Source organism: Phycodurus eques, chromosome 1 (assembly GCF_024500275.1).
Source record: "Phycodurus eques isolate BA_2022a chromosome 1, UOR_Pequ_1.1, whole genome shotgun sequence".
NCBI lineage: Eukaryota > Metazoa > Chordata > Actinopteri > Syngnathiformes > Syngnathidae > Phycodurus > Phycodurus eques.
The window spans coordinates 51,518,048-51,534,404 of NC_084525.1; the positions used below are offsets into that span (position 1 = coordinate 51,518,048).

The window sequence follows — 16,357 nt, forward strand, 5'->3', positions numbered from 1 at the left end:
TGCCACCACACTTCGGTTGTGCAGCCGGGTTCACGACCCTGGTCCTGCATGCTTCTTCTCCTGTCCTTATCCTATTCTGTCTTGTTCTGTCCTTCCCTCACAGGGTGTAGCACTGCAGCCCCATCCAACACTCATATTTAATGTTTCATTGTTGTAAATAATGTAATGATTTAATTCACTCATCCTGTTTACAATTAGTGCTTTGTCGTTTGTCTTTGTTTCTTTCTCTCTTCTAGAAACTTTGTTCTGTTCGACTGACTAAGTCTGATTCTCAATAAACCTCAATTATAATACCACAGCGAAAAAACTCCTTAAAAACTCCACTGTGACACAGTAAAACTGTTTCGGCATAAAGGGATACAGATTTTCCATTCTGCTTGACCTAACAGCCGAACAGGACAAAAAAAAAAGCAAACAACTGTGCATTGTTTGGACACTCTGATTTAATGGTCACGTTGTTCAAACCGCACTACGTTACGCTTATTGACGTGCGAACCTTATTATCCGCCCTGACGAGCTCACGCCGGCACACGCCAGATGATTTATCAAGCGCTAAGTGCACGTCGCATTAGCCAATGAGCGGCCGGCGATGTGTGTGTTGTGCGGCTGCTGTGCTGGGCTGCTACGAGCGAGTTTAAGCAGCTAGTATGGCGGAGGAGGGCACTTTGCTCGACTTGGAGGGTCTAGGCAAACAATTACAGTCACTCGTAAGCTCTTATTCAAGTGACGAGTTGCGGGGGGACAGCAAAACGTTCTGTTCGGAGTATTGTAAGGTAGGCAGCCGTAGCCCGCGTCGTTGACACATTTGTGTTGCGGAAGGTTTTGAGCGTTTATGTTAGCTTACTCCCCTCCCCCAGAAGAAACTGGATGACTAGCTTTAGCCGCTATGATGGGGAGCATTTGCTGGTAGGAAGGAGTCGGTGCCGTTTCAAACACAAGACATCCTTTTTGTAACCAGTGTTAACGTCACGACTGCACAAACACACAGAGAGAGAGATGTTAATTCAAGTGTCATTCTTTTGTACGGCTAGTTAGCATGCTAATGCTAAGCCTGAACTAGCTAGCAGGAATTTAGCAGCAAACTTGGGCGAATGTTTGCTGTGCTCAGTAATTGACTGTGTTATGCACTTAGCAACTGATTTACTGCACCACCAGCCCTTAGTTCAAAATGCTAATTGTCTATAAATTATGTAATAGTTATCAATTAGCCAAACTTTGTAATCTGTCCAAATAATCACTATTTAGAGACTGGAGAGAATTTGTTGATTTGTTCCCATTCAATAAATTACATAAAATGTGTTGTATTTACCGAATGGGACCTTAACTCAGTGTTTCAGTAACTTTACATAAATGTATGGAATTTAGTGAATGGCGACCTTAACTCAGTGTTTCAGTACCTTAATACACTTTTAGGCTCAAAACTTTTATGTAACCAGGTAAGACAATGAGAACAAATTCTCTTTTGCAGTGCGAAACGGGATACAGATAGCATAGTAAAACAAGGTAAATAAAAGCAAGTACAAATAAATACCTAGACAACGATGTGACGTACACATTCCTTACAAAAACAAAATGCGTGCAAAACATAATACAATCACATGTAACCAGATGAAATCTTCATTCACGCCAATAATAATAATGATGATGATGATGCATAACGCCTCTATAGTGCTTTTCAAGGCACTCAAAGACACTTGCACCTTAGCTCCCCTTACACTGGCAATTCGCCCACAGGAGTTGCACAATTGTATTCCGTTTGATGTGTTCTTTTATTTATTATTTTTAAACCTGTTAGAAATGAGAGAGAGAAGAAAGATAGGAATCTACTTAGACCAGTATTAGGGCGCTGGGATCAAACATATCCTGATCACAACTTGCATGACCTGACTCACGTTTGCTACAAGCTAAGTTTAAAAAGCAAACAAGCAGCTGCAGTTTTCAAACAGCCGAAAGTTCGTCCAATGATGAGTAACACACACGTAGGATCAATCAATCAATCAATCAATCAATCAAACTTTATTTATAGAGCACTTTTCATTCAATAATATGCATCTCAAAGTACATTACATAGTTAAAATCAATCCCTCTGACTGCTCATCCACACAGATACATGCATGCGCACACCCACAGACACACAGTTAAAAATAAGAAAATAATAATTAATAATAATGAATAATGAAAACCTACGGCCAACCTACGGCTGGGCACAGAAATAAACACATTTTCATGTCCAATCCAGTCGCGTCTGTGGCGTCAATGAACTTTCTAGCGCTCATTCTCATTCCTCTCCAAAGCTCCTGCTGAACACAACCCGGCAACAAAAACGGGACCGATTGCAAAAAAATGCTGCCTGTCAAGGTGCAAGCTACAGCTGTGCGATAAAATAATTAATGTCGTACATACAATATTAAACTTCTATTGTATGATGTCATCCTTTGTTTATATTATGTCGTTAGTTTTACCGAGGTGCTACTACCTACCACTACTGTGTAAATGGTAGGCATACGTGAATCTTACTTGAAGCACAGTGTTGTGTCTTTGCACTTAACTGGATTTCTTGAAAAGTGGTTGTACAACCAGATATTTTGAAAGGTATTTCTGGCGACTGGATATTTGTTTTATTTTATTTTTAATAATCTTTTATTCATTTGTGTGGTCTATATAAAATATGTATTTTATAAATAAGTGGAGAAAAGATCACAGATAATTGCCATTAATTTCATGTAATTTGAAGGACAAATATATCAGGATACATTGTATATCGTTATCGGGATATAAAATTAAACGACCTATATCGGGACATAAAATTTTGTCCATATTGCACAGTTGTAGGATAAAAAAATTTTTGCTTTTCAATGTAATTGTTTTTAATTGTTTGCCCTATTGTTGTCCACTTAGCATCATTGAACTTTCCCTCAATGTTGTTAAATAAAGGTTTTGAATTGAAAATTACCCAGGGTTATTCGTAGATGAGGTTAAAAAAAAGTTTAAATGTATATGTGAAATATAAAAAAGAAAAGGTCATAAAGAAATAAAAAAAGTATTAATAAAACAAATGAAAGCCATAGTAATTGCTTTTGTTAAGGAAGAAGAGAGGTGTAGGAGTAAATGTTTTACTTCTTCATATACCTTTTCAATGAAACTTTTTTTTTAACTTAGTGTTAACATTTTCTGTTTAGTTGTTTTTATTTTGTCACGTTCGAAATAAAGAATTCGATTCCATAAATACATTTTAACCAACCAATTTTATGGGGGGAAAAATGATGATCTAATGTAGCAAATATTACAGGACTCTTGATAAAGTCAAATTAGAAAAAATGTCACAAAAAGTAGGAATACTGAAAAGATGTGGTCATGTCAGTTTACTCACAAATTGAAATCTTGTGAAATCTGGACCTGTTTGAACGGACGCAAAACTGACATGCTTGCAATAAGCTGTGACATATTTTGTTGTATGAATGGCAACAGGTTTTAATGCACAGGTTTATTGTACCTTCTCCCCTCTAGTGGAAAAGCGTTTAATTGTTGATAGATGACTAAAGATAAATTTGTAATCAATAATAATTTTCAGAAAAATCAATTAAAATTGGATAACTTCTTGCCCCCCCACACTGATCTCTCACAGCATCCTGTTTGGGAATCACTGGTCTGGAACACATCACTGTTTTTCTCTGTGTGCCCATGCAGCTGGTAGAAGAGTACACCTCTCGCTGGCAGACGCCACTCCCTCAACTCAGGATCCTTGAGGCAGCGCTGTGCCACTTCACTCGGGCCTCATCCTCCTTCCCATCAAGCTGCGATCACGTACTTCACACACTCAGTAGTTTGGCCTTGTAAGTACAGGGGTCTTCAAACGTGTGCCTTTCTTTACATATAAACTTAAGTTCCATTGCTTCCATCAGACTTTGCCCTCCCAACTGAAGGCATTGCACAGCCTTGTTGTCATCTGTGCGCCACAGAAATCTGGCAGAACCCCTGAGGTGGAATACCCAAACAAATGGAGGCTCGTAGCAACCTCCTGTTTATTTATTTATTTATTTTTTTCCCATTTATTATTATTATTTTTTGCAGGTTTGCAAGAGTTCCCACAACAGAAATATCAGTAATCTGTCGCAGTTTGCATTAAAAATAACTTTATTTTATCATTCTTAATTGTCACGTGAGTGTAAAAATAAGTAATATACTAACACTGTTAAAATTAAGATGTAAATTCGATAAAACGTCAGTCTTAAGATGAATGACGGAGGTATAATGTGACAGCGATCGGCATTGCAGACACACCTAATCTGAACTCTCTTTTTAATTCTGATTTAGATTTGAAAACAGTCGGCAATGGTCATTTTCCCACTTTCACTACGTAAAGCCATCTCTTCTCATGTCACACTTTATCGAGAATTCTTTTACAATAAGTGCCTTCCAAAAGCTAAATACAATGTAAAATGTGCAGAGCTAATCTTTTGATTCATGCATGAACTAAGATCTTGTGTGATATGGTGGCGGCTCTTTGTCATGCATGACTGCGGTCTTTGTTTTTTTAATAAATAATCCTGAGAAACTGACAAAAGACAAAGAATACCCACACCCAGTATTAATCCGTTAGTGCTCGCTGAGCTGAGGGCTCACAAAATTTACTGATGTATCACATGGCTTCAAGCATGACAGCAGTTTTACATTCTGAAGTTTTGTGTCTGTTCTTCCTCATTCAGTTGAATTAGAATTGACTTGTGTGCGGTATTCAGCTTCAGATGTTGCACTACATCCTTTTTTATCCAGAATGAAGAAAGTCTTCATTTGCTTTTTAAAAAATGTTTGGGTCTCAATTATTTTCTTTTATCTTCATACAGGAGTGTTTTTGAGTTGCTGCTTTTCTTTGACGAGCTGGACTTCCACAAAGACCCATTGAAACACTTCTCTGTTAAATTCCAGGTGAATATTTTTTTACTGTATGTGGTTATTTTATGACTAAAATTGTAACATACACACCCTTCTAATAGCCAACTCCTTTTTGTGTCGACTGAAAACACTTTGGTTTGACATCGAGAGATGAATATGAGACACGAGATGACCGTTTCAGCTTTTATTTCCAGGTATTTACATCTGGATCTGCAACACAACTTAAAGGTTAGCACTTTTTGTTTGAGCTAGTGATGCGTCAGTCTTTGAAGTGAACAACGATAGTTGGCTCCTGATTTGGAGTCAATTTGTCTGTTTTTCTCGCCTTGTTTCCATTAAAGTCGCACATGAATGGTCCAGATGTGCGGTGGCATCTGTTCATTCACACTAAGCAGAAAGGGCAAGGAGGAGGTTACAAAAACAGCACAGTGAGCAGACAAACTGGAGTAAGGGAGAGGCAAGAGAACGTTGCTTTATAGTGAGACACTACACGCAGGTAAGTGCTAAGTAAAATTTGTAACTTTTTTTTGTGTAATGGATAGTTTAAGCACTTGCAAAATTTCAAATCTGGAAAGCCAAAACAAGCATTTGTGAAGATGGAAAACAACAGCAGTTGACGACAGAAACATTTTGAGAGCTTTAAAGAGAGACCAAAAACAACTGTTAGTGACATCTGCAACAAACTCCATAGGTCAGGAATGAAGATTTCCTAAACTACTGTTTGCAGAAGGCATCATGAACAAAAGTACATATGCTACACCTGAGAATGAAAACCACTCATTAAAAAGAATAGGAAGGCCAGGCTGGACTTTCCTAAATATCACTGACAAATAAAAGTCTTGAGGTAAAGTTTAATGGCTGAATGATACAGGTTGTTTTTCAAAATAATTCAGTTGAACCACAGCAATTAAGCAATGCCTGGTTTTCATTAGTTAATATGCAGTAATTTTATATTATTTATTTACTCAGTTTCAAGTTATTTCAGTTACTATTGTGGGTTTTTCTTAAATGGAAGTAAACCCGAAAATACATCCCGAAATGTTGATCTCGTATCCTATCCATCTTTTTGTCAAACTCATCCATTCAGTCGACAGCAAAAAATAAAGGAATTGGTGTGTCTGTTGCAATACCTTTGGGGTGGAGGGGGATGTACATATCTTATAGATTGAAATGTTTTAAATGTCAACTTCATTTCTTCTTTTTTCATAACACGGTATATTACTATGAACAGATAACACATTATTAACCTGTCTTTAAAACATTTGAAATTTCAAAAAAAAAAAATTAAATTTTTTTTTTTTTTAATTTTTTTTTTTTTTTTTTTTTTTTTTTAGGAATGTCATTTTGCCCTTGAAAGGCATCAGAATGTTCACTTACTTCAGGTTGAGCCTTTGGTTCGTGCAGGAGGTGCTTGGGCCAGTACAACCTTGAAGGAAATACTCAGGGAATCCAGTTTACCTCAGAATGAAGGTAGGTGATGTCATTACCCCAGTTTGCTTTCGTCATGTTTATTTAAGTCTTGTTTTGCTAATTCAAGATCCATTCTGCAAATACTGTTGTCTTTTTGTCACAATGCATTGTGTGGCTTTGCATCTCACTTTCCTGAAGTACGTTTTTGCCAACTTTAAATATAGTCACTAGTGTACAAACAAAAAGAGTCTGTTACGAACTGTGTTTTGCTTTTTCTTAGTGGACAGGTTCCTCAGCTCTGAGCTGCCAGTATTCTTGGAGCTACGGGTGCGCTACCTTATATCTTGTGAGCGTGTCAGTGAGGCTTTAGCCCTGGCCAAGTGTTGTATTCGTCATCCGACGGCAGGGAAACACTTCTTCTTCCTCCAGGTTTACCTCACATGGCTTTACAAGACACAGCGTGATCAGCTGCTTAAAGAGGTGGGTGAAAAAAGTATAGCAGTAAGGACGTTTCTTCTCAGCTGCCATTCAGCTGTGCTGTTGATTATTTTGTCTTTTAACTCTAACCTGAAATGTTTCTCACAGGTGGTTGACCTTAGCGTTAAAGATGCAGTACACATCATTGTTAGTTTAGAGTATGAGGAAACAAATGATCTGTTGTTAGCCCTGTGCCAGGTGTTCCTTTCCCAACAACTTGGCAGGGGTGACATGTACTATTTATGGTGGGTAAATATAAATTTAATTTAAAAAAAATATTTTTTATTTTTATGTTATAGTGTATAATTATGCTCTCCTGTACCCCTGCACAGGGAGCTTGTTTTTGTGTGGAGCAAACTTCACAATCGGCTGAATACTTCCAAACAAGCTTTTCTTGAGGAAAGTCGTCGGCTTATGCTGTCTGCTACCAATGTCTATTCAATTTTCCCATTTGTCAGAGTTGTAATACAAGAGGTGAGAATAGTACAGATCAAAATGTCTTCGCTTGTTATCCAAATAGGTGTAGAGATATTTTCATGTCCCTGATTATTTTATGCCCCTTTGTGTTTCTGTCTCGGTAGCTGGGTGGAGATGGGGTCCAGTTTTGTGTGGAGCTTTGTGCAGATGCCTTGAAATCTTGTCTCCCGTGTGATGTTATCACCAAGTCGCTGATTTGTAAAACTATTGCTGGCCTGCTTCCCAACGATCTGGAAGTGTGTCGGGCATGTGCCCTCATCGTCTTTTTCTTGGAACGTACTGTGGAAGCCTACAAGATGGTGTATTCGCTCTATATGCTTCCAGATCAGGACTACCACGTCGAGCATAGCCCCATCAGAAATCAAATCCGATTTGAAACACTGCAGGTATATCACTGTTTCCATATATTTATATCTGTGTATTACAGTAGTCAATCTTTTTTTCTTTCTTTTTTTTTCTCTCTCCCCCCCCCACAGGTCTTGAAGAAAGACCTTTACTTTGACCCAGAGTTTTGGAATCTCATTGCTTTGCGGACCAATTGTTTGAAACTGATGAGTGAGAAAGTGGTTGATGCTGCCCTCAAAGAAATCATGGAGGAACCATGGGTCCCAAACTACTCTGCGAAAGAGATTTCATTTGTGCAAAGCACGTCAACAGGAGAAGATGACAAAGGAACAGCAAAAAAGCCCCATCATAATGATGGCAGACATAAAGAAATTAGCACTGTGGAGGCACCCAAAAAACTTAAGTTGGACCAAGGCAAAACGCGACTGAATGTTGGCAACGCTGTGAAAAAAAAGGGCAACCACAGGTCAAAATTTACAAAGGAAGCATCTCAACCTTTAAGGCGCTCATTTTGGCAGCTTGACAGGATACATGACAGAGGGTCTGGGCAACTAAGACGAGTTACCCGATTGTCTGAAAAAGATCCTCCAAAACGGAGGATTCAAAAACCCAAATGGCTACTGGAAGATTCTGGTAATCTGCAAGAGTCAAAGCTTAGGAAACATGGTTTGAAACATCGAAGGGTCCATCAGTCGTCTGCCTTGAAGAGGTCGGAAATTGTTCAGCTCCAGAACAGCACACAACCCAAGGGGGCTCAAAACTCTTGTACCAAGCATGAGAGAGAATTTCCTTTGGAAGCTATAGAACCAGCTTCTGCTCCACAAGTAATTCTGGAGCTGTCGCTACCCGACAATGAGCTGTTGGGAACGTTCATTGACGATTGCAACAGACAGAAAGTCTGTCCTCCAATGCTCTTTTATAAACCAACACTAAAGCTTCCTGACCCCTCCCATCCTGTAAAGGTGTTGCATGGAAAAGAGGTCATCCTAAGAGCAAGGGATGCAACTATGCTTGTGCAGCTCTTGCACTGTTATGCTCGCAGGCCCAAAGGAAAGGGTAATGGGTCAAATATTCATGGATCCGTATCAACAATCACACGCTCTTCTGCTCATGGGAGTCCCCCCAAAGAGCCACTGAGAGTGCTTTGTGAGAAACCTAATGCTGAGACAAGGGGTGGTTTAAACTCTGACGATGCAGTTGCGACTGAACGTCCAGAACCATCAATCTCAGTTTTACAGTTGTCAGCAAAAGAGCTTCTAGAAAAGACAGATATTAAAAAAGCGGCTCCTTTGAACAAATTAGTTATATTAAAAGGAACAGAAACTCAAATTGTAGGTAAAAATCATCATTCGCAAAGCACAGACAAAGTCCATACCACAGTTAAATCCCTAGAACTCTCTGAAGAATCTTCTGTTGAGATGGTGACTTTTGCTTCACAAAGCCCAGCAGTAGGGAAAGTCACGCAACAGCCAACCACAGCTTCCACTGAGTTTTCTCAGACCTTTAATACACAAAGCAGTCAAATAGAAGCTACTGAATACAACTTGCCAGTGTCCAGTACATTAACTAATGAAAACCCCGACTCTCCATGTCACATGCCTCTCCAAGTTAGACAAGCTCTTGTAAACACAGATGGGGAACAACAGCCAAAACCACTTATGTCTCATTCTGAAAATGACAAAAAAATTATTGACAAGGCCAAAGATGCTTTGAGGGTTACACAACACGAACATTCTAATCATATTAATGATATTTCAGCCTTGGTAACAGAGAGAGTCACTCAGTTTCCTCCTGTTGAACTTCAAGACATGGAGAATCACAAAGAACCTGCAGACACTCGCTCCAAGGAATCAGTGCTTCAAAATGAAAGCAATGTTGCAAATTCCTCCAGTCATACAGTGCCAAAACCCGCCACCACTGCATATATGCAAGGAAATGAACAAAAAAGGCCAGCCGCTGACAGTGTTGGTGACTTTGAGGACAATGAAATGATAGACACACAGGAATCCTACTTGGAGTATTGCTGTACTACTGATCTTCCTCGAGCCATGGAGAATCACAAACAGCCTACAGACACTCGCTACAAGGTATCAGGGCTTCAAAATAAAAGCAGTGTTCCAAATGCCTCGATTCATATAGTGCCAGAACCAGCAACCACTGCATATATGCAAGGAGATGAACAAGAAAGGTCAGCAGTTGATGACTACTTTGAGGGCAACAAAACAATAGAAACAGAGGAATCAAAATTGGAGTATTGCTGCACTGCTGAACTTCCTCGAGCCATGGAGTGTTACAAACAACCTATAGACGCTCACTCTAAGGAATTAGTGCTTCAAAATAAAAGCAATGTTGCAAATGCCTCCAGTCATTCTGTGCCAGAACCAGCAACCACTGAGTATTTGCAAGGAAATGAACAAGAAAAGTCAGCCGTTGATGACGGCAAAACGATAAAAAAAGAGGAATCCAAATTGGAGTATTGCTGTAATGCGGCACTTCCTCGAGACATAGAGAATCCCAAACAACCTACACATATTCACGCCAAGGAATCAGTGCTTCAAAATAAAAGGGATGTTGCAAATGCCTCTAGTCATAAAGTGCCAGAACCAGCAATCACTGCATATATGCAAGGAAATGAACAAGCAAGGTCAGCCGATGATGACGGTGATGATGATTTTGAGGACGATGAAACAGTAGAAACGGAGGAATCCAAATTGGAGTACTGCTGTACTTTTTGTCAGAAAGATTTTAAGGGCAGACGTGTGGTAATACATGCTATGTTCCATTTCCGTAAGGATGAGTGTATGTTTTGTGGGACTATGTTCAAAGATGACCTCCTGGCCATGATGCACCTGTCTGATCATATTGAGAAGCTCAAAAGAAGTAAGGAGTTAGCCAGTAACAAAGCACAACAAGAGTGTGTGTCAGAAACCAAAGATGTATCCCAATCCAAGACCTCTGCCAAAGATAATTCTCCCAACAGGCTGTCTGACCATCACATAAGTAGGAGGCTGAGGAAGTCCTCAATCTGCAATAAATCTGTTAGCCATCCAGAGGCACACTTACTATTAAAATCCAGAAATTTACGATCAAATGACAAGCCAGTTGATGGTTGCTTTGTACATAAAAACTTACAAAATGAGTGCAATGACAGCAAATTTCCTGAAAGCAAGGTAAATGGGCATATTGGCAAAAATAGTCAACTTGACCAAATGAAACAGACCACTTCAAAAGCTGAAGACAAGCAGAGACATCCTCCACACAGCACTATTAAAGACAAAGCATGCAACCCCAAGGTGAATCATGTGATGCCCAAATCTTGTGAGTCCTTTGCATCATCGGTACAGAAGAGGAAACTCATTGAATGTTCTAAGGATGGTGTAATTAAGGACAGGAAAAAGGTTAATCAGGACAAAAGGGTAGAGCCTATAGAGAAAGTAGACTGTCCAGCAGATGGCTGTACTTGGTCTACAGACCTTTGTAAAAACCGTGTTGCACTCCTCTACCATGCTCTGGAGCATCACTACGGTGACACGAAACCTTTAGAGCTGTCGTTTAAAGTGGCAAACAACAAATGCAGTATTTGTATGAGGGTTTTATGGAGTTTTGAACATTTTCAGCATCATGTGGAAAGACATTGGCTCAGTCCTCGGCATCCCTGCCTTCATCTGGGTTGTACTGCCAGGTTCAAAACCGGAAATGAAATGAGACGTCATGCCAGAAAACACACTCCGCTGCAGGCTGTGTGCTGCTTGCCTGGTTGTTCTGAACTTTTTATTTGTCTCTGGGCATTGAACCTACATGAAAGAGAGCACTATGCTTCCAAATCTACCAAGCCCAAGCCAGTAAAGACTGTGGACCTGCAGACGGATGATAAACCAAACAGCATGCAGGTAAAAGCTAGAATCTCTGCTATGAAAGGGACTTTGAGCCAGCCGACTCGTAAATTCAGGGGGCATGTATCTCATGACTCAACAGCAAAATCCGTCAGTAAACCTCCTTCCAGTGTAAAAACATCTCTAGTGAAAGAAGAGCTGAAAACAAGAAATGAGTCCAAGCATTCAAACATTTTAAAGAATCTCTGCAGCAAGGACACTACCACACTATCAAGTAATTATAGTTTGAATCTAAGGTTAAGAAAAGGTCAAACAACAAAGACTAATCTGGTGGCTGCCAAAAGTCTGGAATTACCGTTCTTTAGACGCAGGGGCAAATTGAGGCATAAATTCAAGAAAAAGCAGGTCAATGTGAACCAAACTGAAATGGTCCCAAAAAGAAGAGGCCGTCCACGAAAGTCAAAAAAAGCAACGCATGACAACAACACGACTAAGAGGCGAAAGGTTCAAAGTTTAAAGAGTGAAACTCTACAGCCTGAGACGGCACAGCCTCCAACGATTAGCAACAAGTTAGAAATGAAAGAAGAGCCCAAGCATGTCATTGATGCTGGCAAGATGACAGAAATACCACACCATAGTTTAAAGTCCAAAAGATCAGTGAGTATGAACACAAGGAGCGATCGTGTTGAACAAAAGTTGTCCTCTGACAGACGCTCCCCTCTAACTGTGGCTTCTGGGAGTTCAGTCGATCCTGCGCATAAATTAAGTGCTGCTAATTTGACAAGGTGCAGTGCTTCAAAAGACAGTGACTCTTTAGGTGCCAATAGGACAAAGAAGAAAAGGGTTACGCCAATAAAAAGTTCTCACAGAGAGTCTGGATTGCCAGCAACTTCAAGGGACCCTGCAAAGTCAACATGTATTGATGTACCCCAGAGGTCTGACGATGACAAGGAAAAGGTTGAGAAAACACGTTCATCCCAAGGTAACCCTGCTGATTATGTTCCTTCTGCCACTGCAGTGAACACGAAGAAGAGTCTAATTAGAAATAAGAAAATAGAAAAGGCACTTCATTGGCAGAATGGTAAAAAGAAAGTCATGAAGAAAAAGTCAACTGAAGAACCTTCAGATGGGACTAGTGATGGCTCGAGTTCCACCATGTCCAATTTAAAGAGAAACTCAAAGCAAGAACCTTCAGATGTAGCTAGTGATGGCTCCAGTTCCACCATGTCCAATTTAAAGAGAAACTCAAAGCAAGAACCTTCAGATGTGGCTACGGATGGCACCAGTTCCACTACGTCCAATTTAAGGAGAACGTCAGAGGAAGAACCTTCAGATGTGACGAGTGATGGCTCCAGTTCCACCATGTCCAATTTAAAGAGAAAGTCAAAGGAAGAACCTTCAGACATGACTCGTGATGCTTCCAGTTCCACCACGTCCAATTCGAAGAGAGAGTCAAAGGAAAAACCTTCAGACATGACTCGTGATGGTTCCAGTTCCACCACGTCCAATTTAAAGAGAAAGTCAAAGGAAGAACCTTCAGACATGACTCGTGATGCTTCCAGTTCCACCACGTCCAATTCGAAGAGAAAGTCAAAGGAAGAACCTTCAGACATGACTCGTGATGATTCCAGTTCCACCACGTCCAATTCGAAGAGAAAGTCAAAGGAAGAATCTTCAGACATGACTCATGATGGTTCCAGTTCCACCACATCCATTTTGAAGAGAGAGTCAAATGAAGAACCTTCAGACGTGACTCATGATGGTTCCAGTTCCACCACGTCAACCGTTCAGGCTGAACACACAGCACATGAACCTACTTCAAAGTCAAAGGATGTGGAGGTTAGGAGGAACAAAGCTACCAAAGGAATTAAAAAAGGAGAAATAAAGACTAGCAAGAAAAGACCACATCCAGATCAAAGGACTTCGACTAAAGTAGCAACTGAATCTAAACCTGAAGCTCCAAACAGCAGTGAAGTGAAGGCCAGACAAGTGGACAACTGTGTTGGAGAGCAGGTACACATAAACAAAACATCTGAATGTGCCAAAGGTAGACGCGGTCACAGTCTGAAGTCAAGGTTGGCAAAAAAGTATGACAGATCCACATTGTGCATGGACACACTGGCCGAGTACGGAAAGAAGCACATCCGTGCGCCTCCCACGGCCTACCTCGACGAGAAGTTCACCACCATGCCCAAAAGAAGGAAGGAGGCGGCGTTACCATACGACATGACCGCCTGGCCCGAGGAGGTGCTCGTCGTTGCCGCTCCACAGAGACAGCGGTGTGCCAATTGCTTCACCACCTTCAACAGTGCAGAGGAGCTGCACAGTCACCGCCAACTCCAGCGCTGCTCCAGCCTCTTTGGCTTTGACTCTGATGACGAGGGTAAGTCTAGACCATTTATAAATGTTTGTAAATAACAGGGGCCGGGGCATTCCGGGTAGCAGAAAAGAGTGACTACTGCTGACCTGAAATTAAAATATTCCACAAACTTGTGTTTGGGATTAAGCTGCCAGATATACCTCAAAAGGTTTAGGTTTTTGATTATTTTCTTCCCCCCCAAAAAAACTAATCTATCCAGTGGAACTTGTAGGTGTAGAGGATAAATCTGGCGCATGTTGTAAATAGTTATACAGATAAGTAGGGGTTGACGTGTCGACTTTACCGTTACACATTGACGATTATAGTTTGAGGTCACTTATCGCCAGTCACGTTTTGGCAACAACCCAGACATCGCTGAAATCAACAAGTCATTGTCAAAACATCTGAAGTCGTTCAACCACAACAGAGAAGTAGGCCTGAAAATATTATTTAAATAACTTAAATAATTTAATTACAAAAATAGGTTGACGCAAAGTTAAAACTTTGCAGGGATCATTATCGACACAGACTAAAGTTACTGCGGACGCACGCACCCATAGATATGAAGAGCAGATACCCCAGCGCGCTGTAGCCTTCTAACCGACGTGCCTTCATGGCAGCCATGTTGGAGAGGTCAACGTTACCGTCAAAAGCAAAGCAGCGACATTGAAATTAAGTCAAAACTTCCTCAATTCTCAAACGATTTTCATTGTTTACTCTTTTTTTTTTTTTTTTTTGTCAATTCCAAATCTTATACTATCAATACAGATTATTATTTTTTGTTGTTGCTAGGAATGGTTATTCCTATAGGCCGAATGGTTAGCACATCTGCCTCACAGTTCTGAGGACTGGGGTTCAAATCTGGCCCTGCCTGTGTAGAGTTTGCATGTTCTCCACGTGCCTGCGTGGTTTTTCTCCGGGCACTCCGGTTTCCTCCCACATCCCAAGAGCGTGCATGGTAGGTTGATTGAGGACTCTAAATTGCCCGTAGGTGTGAATGTGTGCGCGAATGGTTGTTTGTTTATATGTGCCCTGCGATTGGCTGGCGACCAGTTCAGGGTGTACCATGCCTCTCGCCCGAAGATAGCTGGGATAGGCTCCAGCATGCCCCTTGTGAGGATAAAGACGTACAGAAGACGGATGGTTATTCCCAGTTCTCTTGATGTGAATGTACAGTGTTGTGTGTCTGTATGTATGTACATGTATACAGCACAATATACCGGAATCCTTGCTGTTTAGGTTTTCTTGCCATTCACCCACTTGGAATGCGCTGACAATTTTTACCCTCCTAGCTTAGCATCGTCGTAGGCACGCAGCTCAAAAGGAGCCGTATCCATGTAGAAGATGCTGCGACAGCACGAGCCAACTTTTAACTGTTGAAATGATAATTATGGCTGACGTTCCATATATCTTTGAAGCAATTTCCCTCACATAAATTCTTCCTTTCGACTGACTTCACACATTTAAACTACGACTGTGGAGAAGAAGTTAAAATCATCATTCAAGCCATTTATCCCATTTTCTCAACCACTGTCACAAAACCTTGGTCTAATGACATTGAAGGGTTTGTTTACTATTAGTTTCATCGGAGAAGGCTCAGGCTTTTGCCACTTGGCAGTACGTGTGACATCATGGTGAAATTTACAGAGCCTTCTCTATTGTGACTAAACTAAACCAGCGTCACTTGCATTCTTTGTGTTGCAGGTAAAAGTTGAATGACTTGACCTGAATCCAATTTGAGTGGACCTTGTGGATGCAGAACTGACTGGCCTGTTGACCTATATAGAACGTGGTTGGATGATGGTTCACTGGAGCTCTTCAGGACTTAATAATGTATATAGATGTTGATGTACAGACCAAAAGCGTCACAATGGTGACATTTGTTAATAAAGCCGAGGAGGTAACCAGTGAGTGAAAGACCTCCAGCAGCCCAGTCATTTTTGATGAACAGTTCGTACTGAAGTGCCTGCTCTGGATCCACAGCTTCCAGCTGCTTCATCTGTGTCGTTACGGACTCTTGACACATGGCCAGAACTGCCGCAAGGATACTCTTTCCCCATCAGTAAGCCATAAAAAGAGGATTTGTTTGCCTTTGCACTCTTATAATCTACAGGTTCATGCTATTTTAACATTTTAGAATGAAATGCAAGTTTAATTTTCAACTATTCTCGTTATCTGTCTTTGGAGCTGCCAGTAGAGGTCAGTGTGCAACTCAACCTCAGGTGGCTGCAGTCTTACCCCAACCTAAGTTCTTTTTTTTGCAGATTTGCTTCACACCGCAGGTCGTTTCAGAAATACGTCATTGAACAGGCCTGTGTGTGCTATAAACATTACCCTGTTGTCTTTCAGCCTTCCTTCAACGAATAAGAAAGTTACCGCAGTTTTAACTGTTTGCAGGAAGCTGCAGCAGGTTCTATTTATTTTATATTTTGTATTGTAAATATTAGGAGAGTTTCAATTGCTTATGTCAGGGTTGGTAGGAGCGCAGTTTATATTTGTTTTTGGAGAAAATAAAACTTATTTCACGTTACTGATTGTCTGTTCTGTTCTGCTGACTTACATT

At 40.7% G+C, this 16,357-nt stretch overlaps 1 protein-coding gene across 3 annotated transcripts; it reads left to right on the top strand.

Moving 5' to 3' along the window:
* The first annotated feature begins 562 nt into the window (after positions 1-562).
* Positions 563-16,324, top strand: LOC133413858 (uncharacterized). 3 transcript variants are annotated; one of them, XM_061698745.1, is made up of 10 exons: positions 563-773; positions 3,688-3,833; positions 4,845-4,926; positions 6,228-6,363; positions 6,584-6,783; positions 6,889-7,025; positions 7,113-7,254; positions 7,362-7,643; positions 7,734-13,818; positions 15,499-16,324. In XM_061698745.1, the coding sequence occupies exons 1-10, from the start codon at positions 648-650 to the stop codon at positions 15,507-15,509; spliced, it is 7,347 nt and encodes a 2,448-aa protein (XP_061554729.1). In that variant the 5' UTR covers positions 563-647; the 3' UTR covers positions 15,510-16,324. The 3 variants fall into 3 exon arrangements, with proteins under 3 accessions (XP_061554729.1, XP_061554712.1, XP_061554721.1); XM_061698728.1 differs by having other exon boundaries at positions 6,584-7,025; XM_061698737.1 differs by having other exon boundaries at positions 6,276-6,363; positions 6,584-7,025.
* Positions 16,325-16,357: the final 33 nt, after the last annotated feature.

What these genes read in the sequence shown, in the direction of transcription:
- LOC133413858 (XM_061698728.1), top strand. Translation starts at nt 648, where the DNA reads ATGGCGGAGGAGGGCACTTTGCTCGACTTGGAGGGTCTAGGCAAACAA. An exon ending in GGTGACATGTACTATTTATG is followed by an intron (nt 7,026 to 7,112) that starts GTGGGTAAATAT and finishes ACCCCTGCACAG; the next exon opens with GGAGCTTGTTTTTGTGTGGA. An exon ending in TCCGATTTGAAACACTGCAG is followed by an intron (nt 7,644 to 7,733) that starts GTATATCACTGT and finishes CCCCCCCCACAG; the next exon opens with GTCTTGAAGAAAGACCTTTA.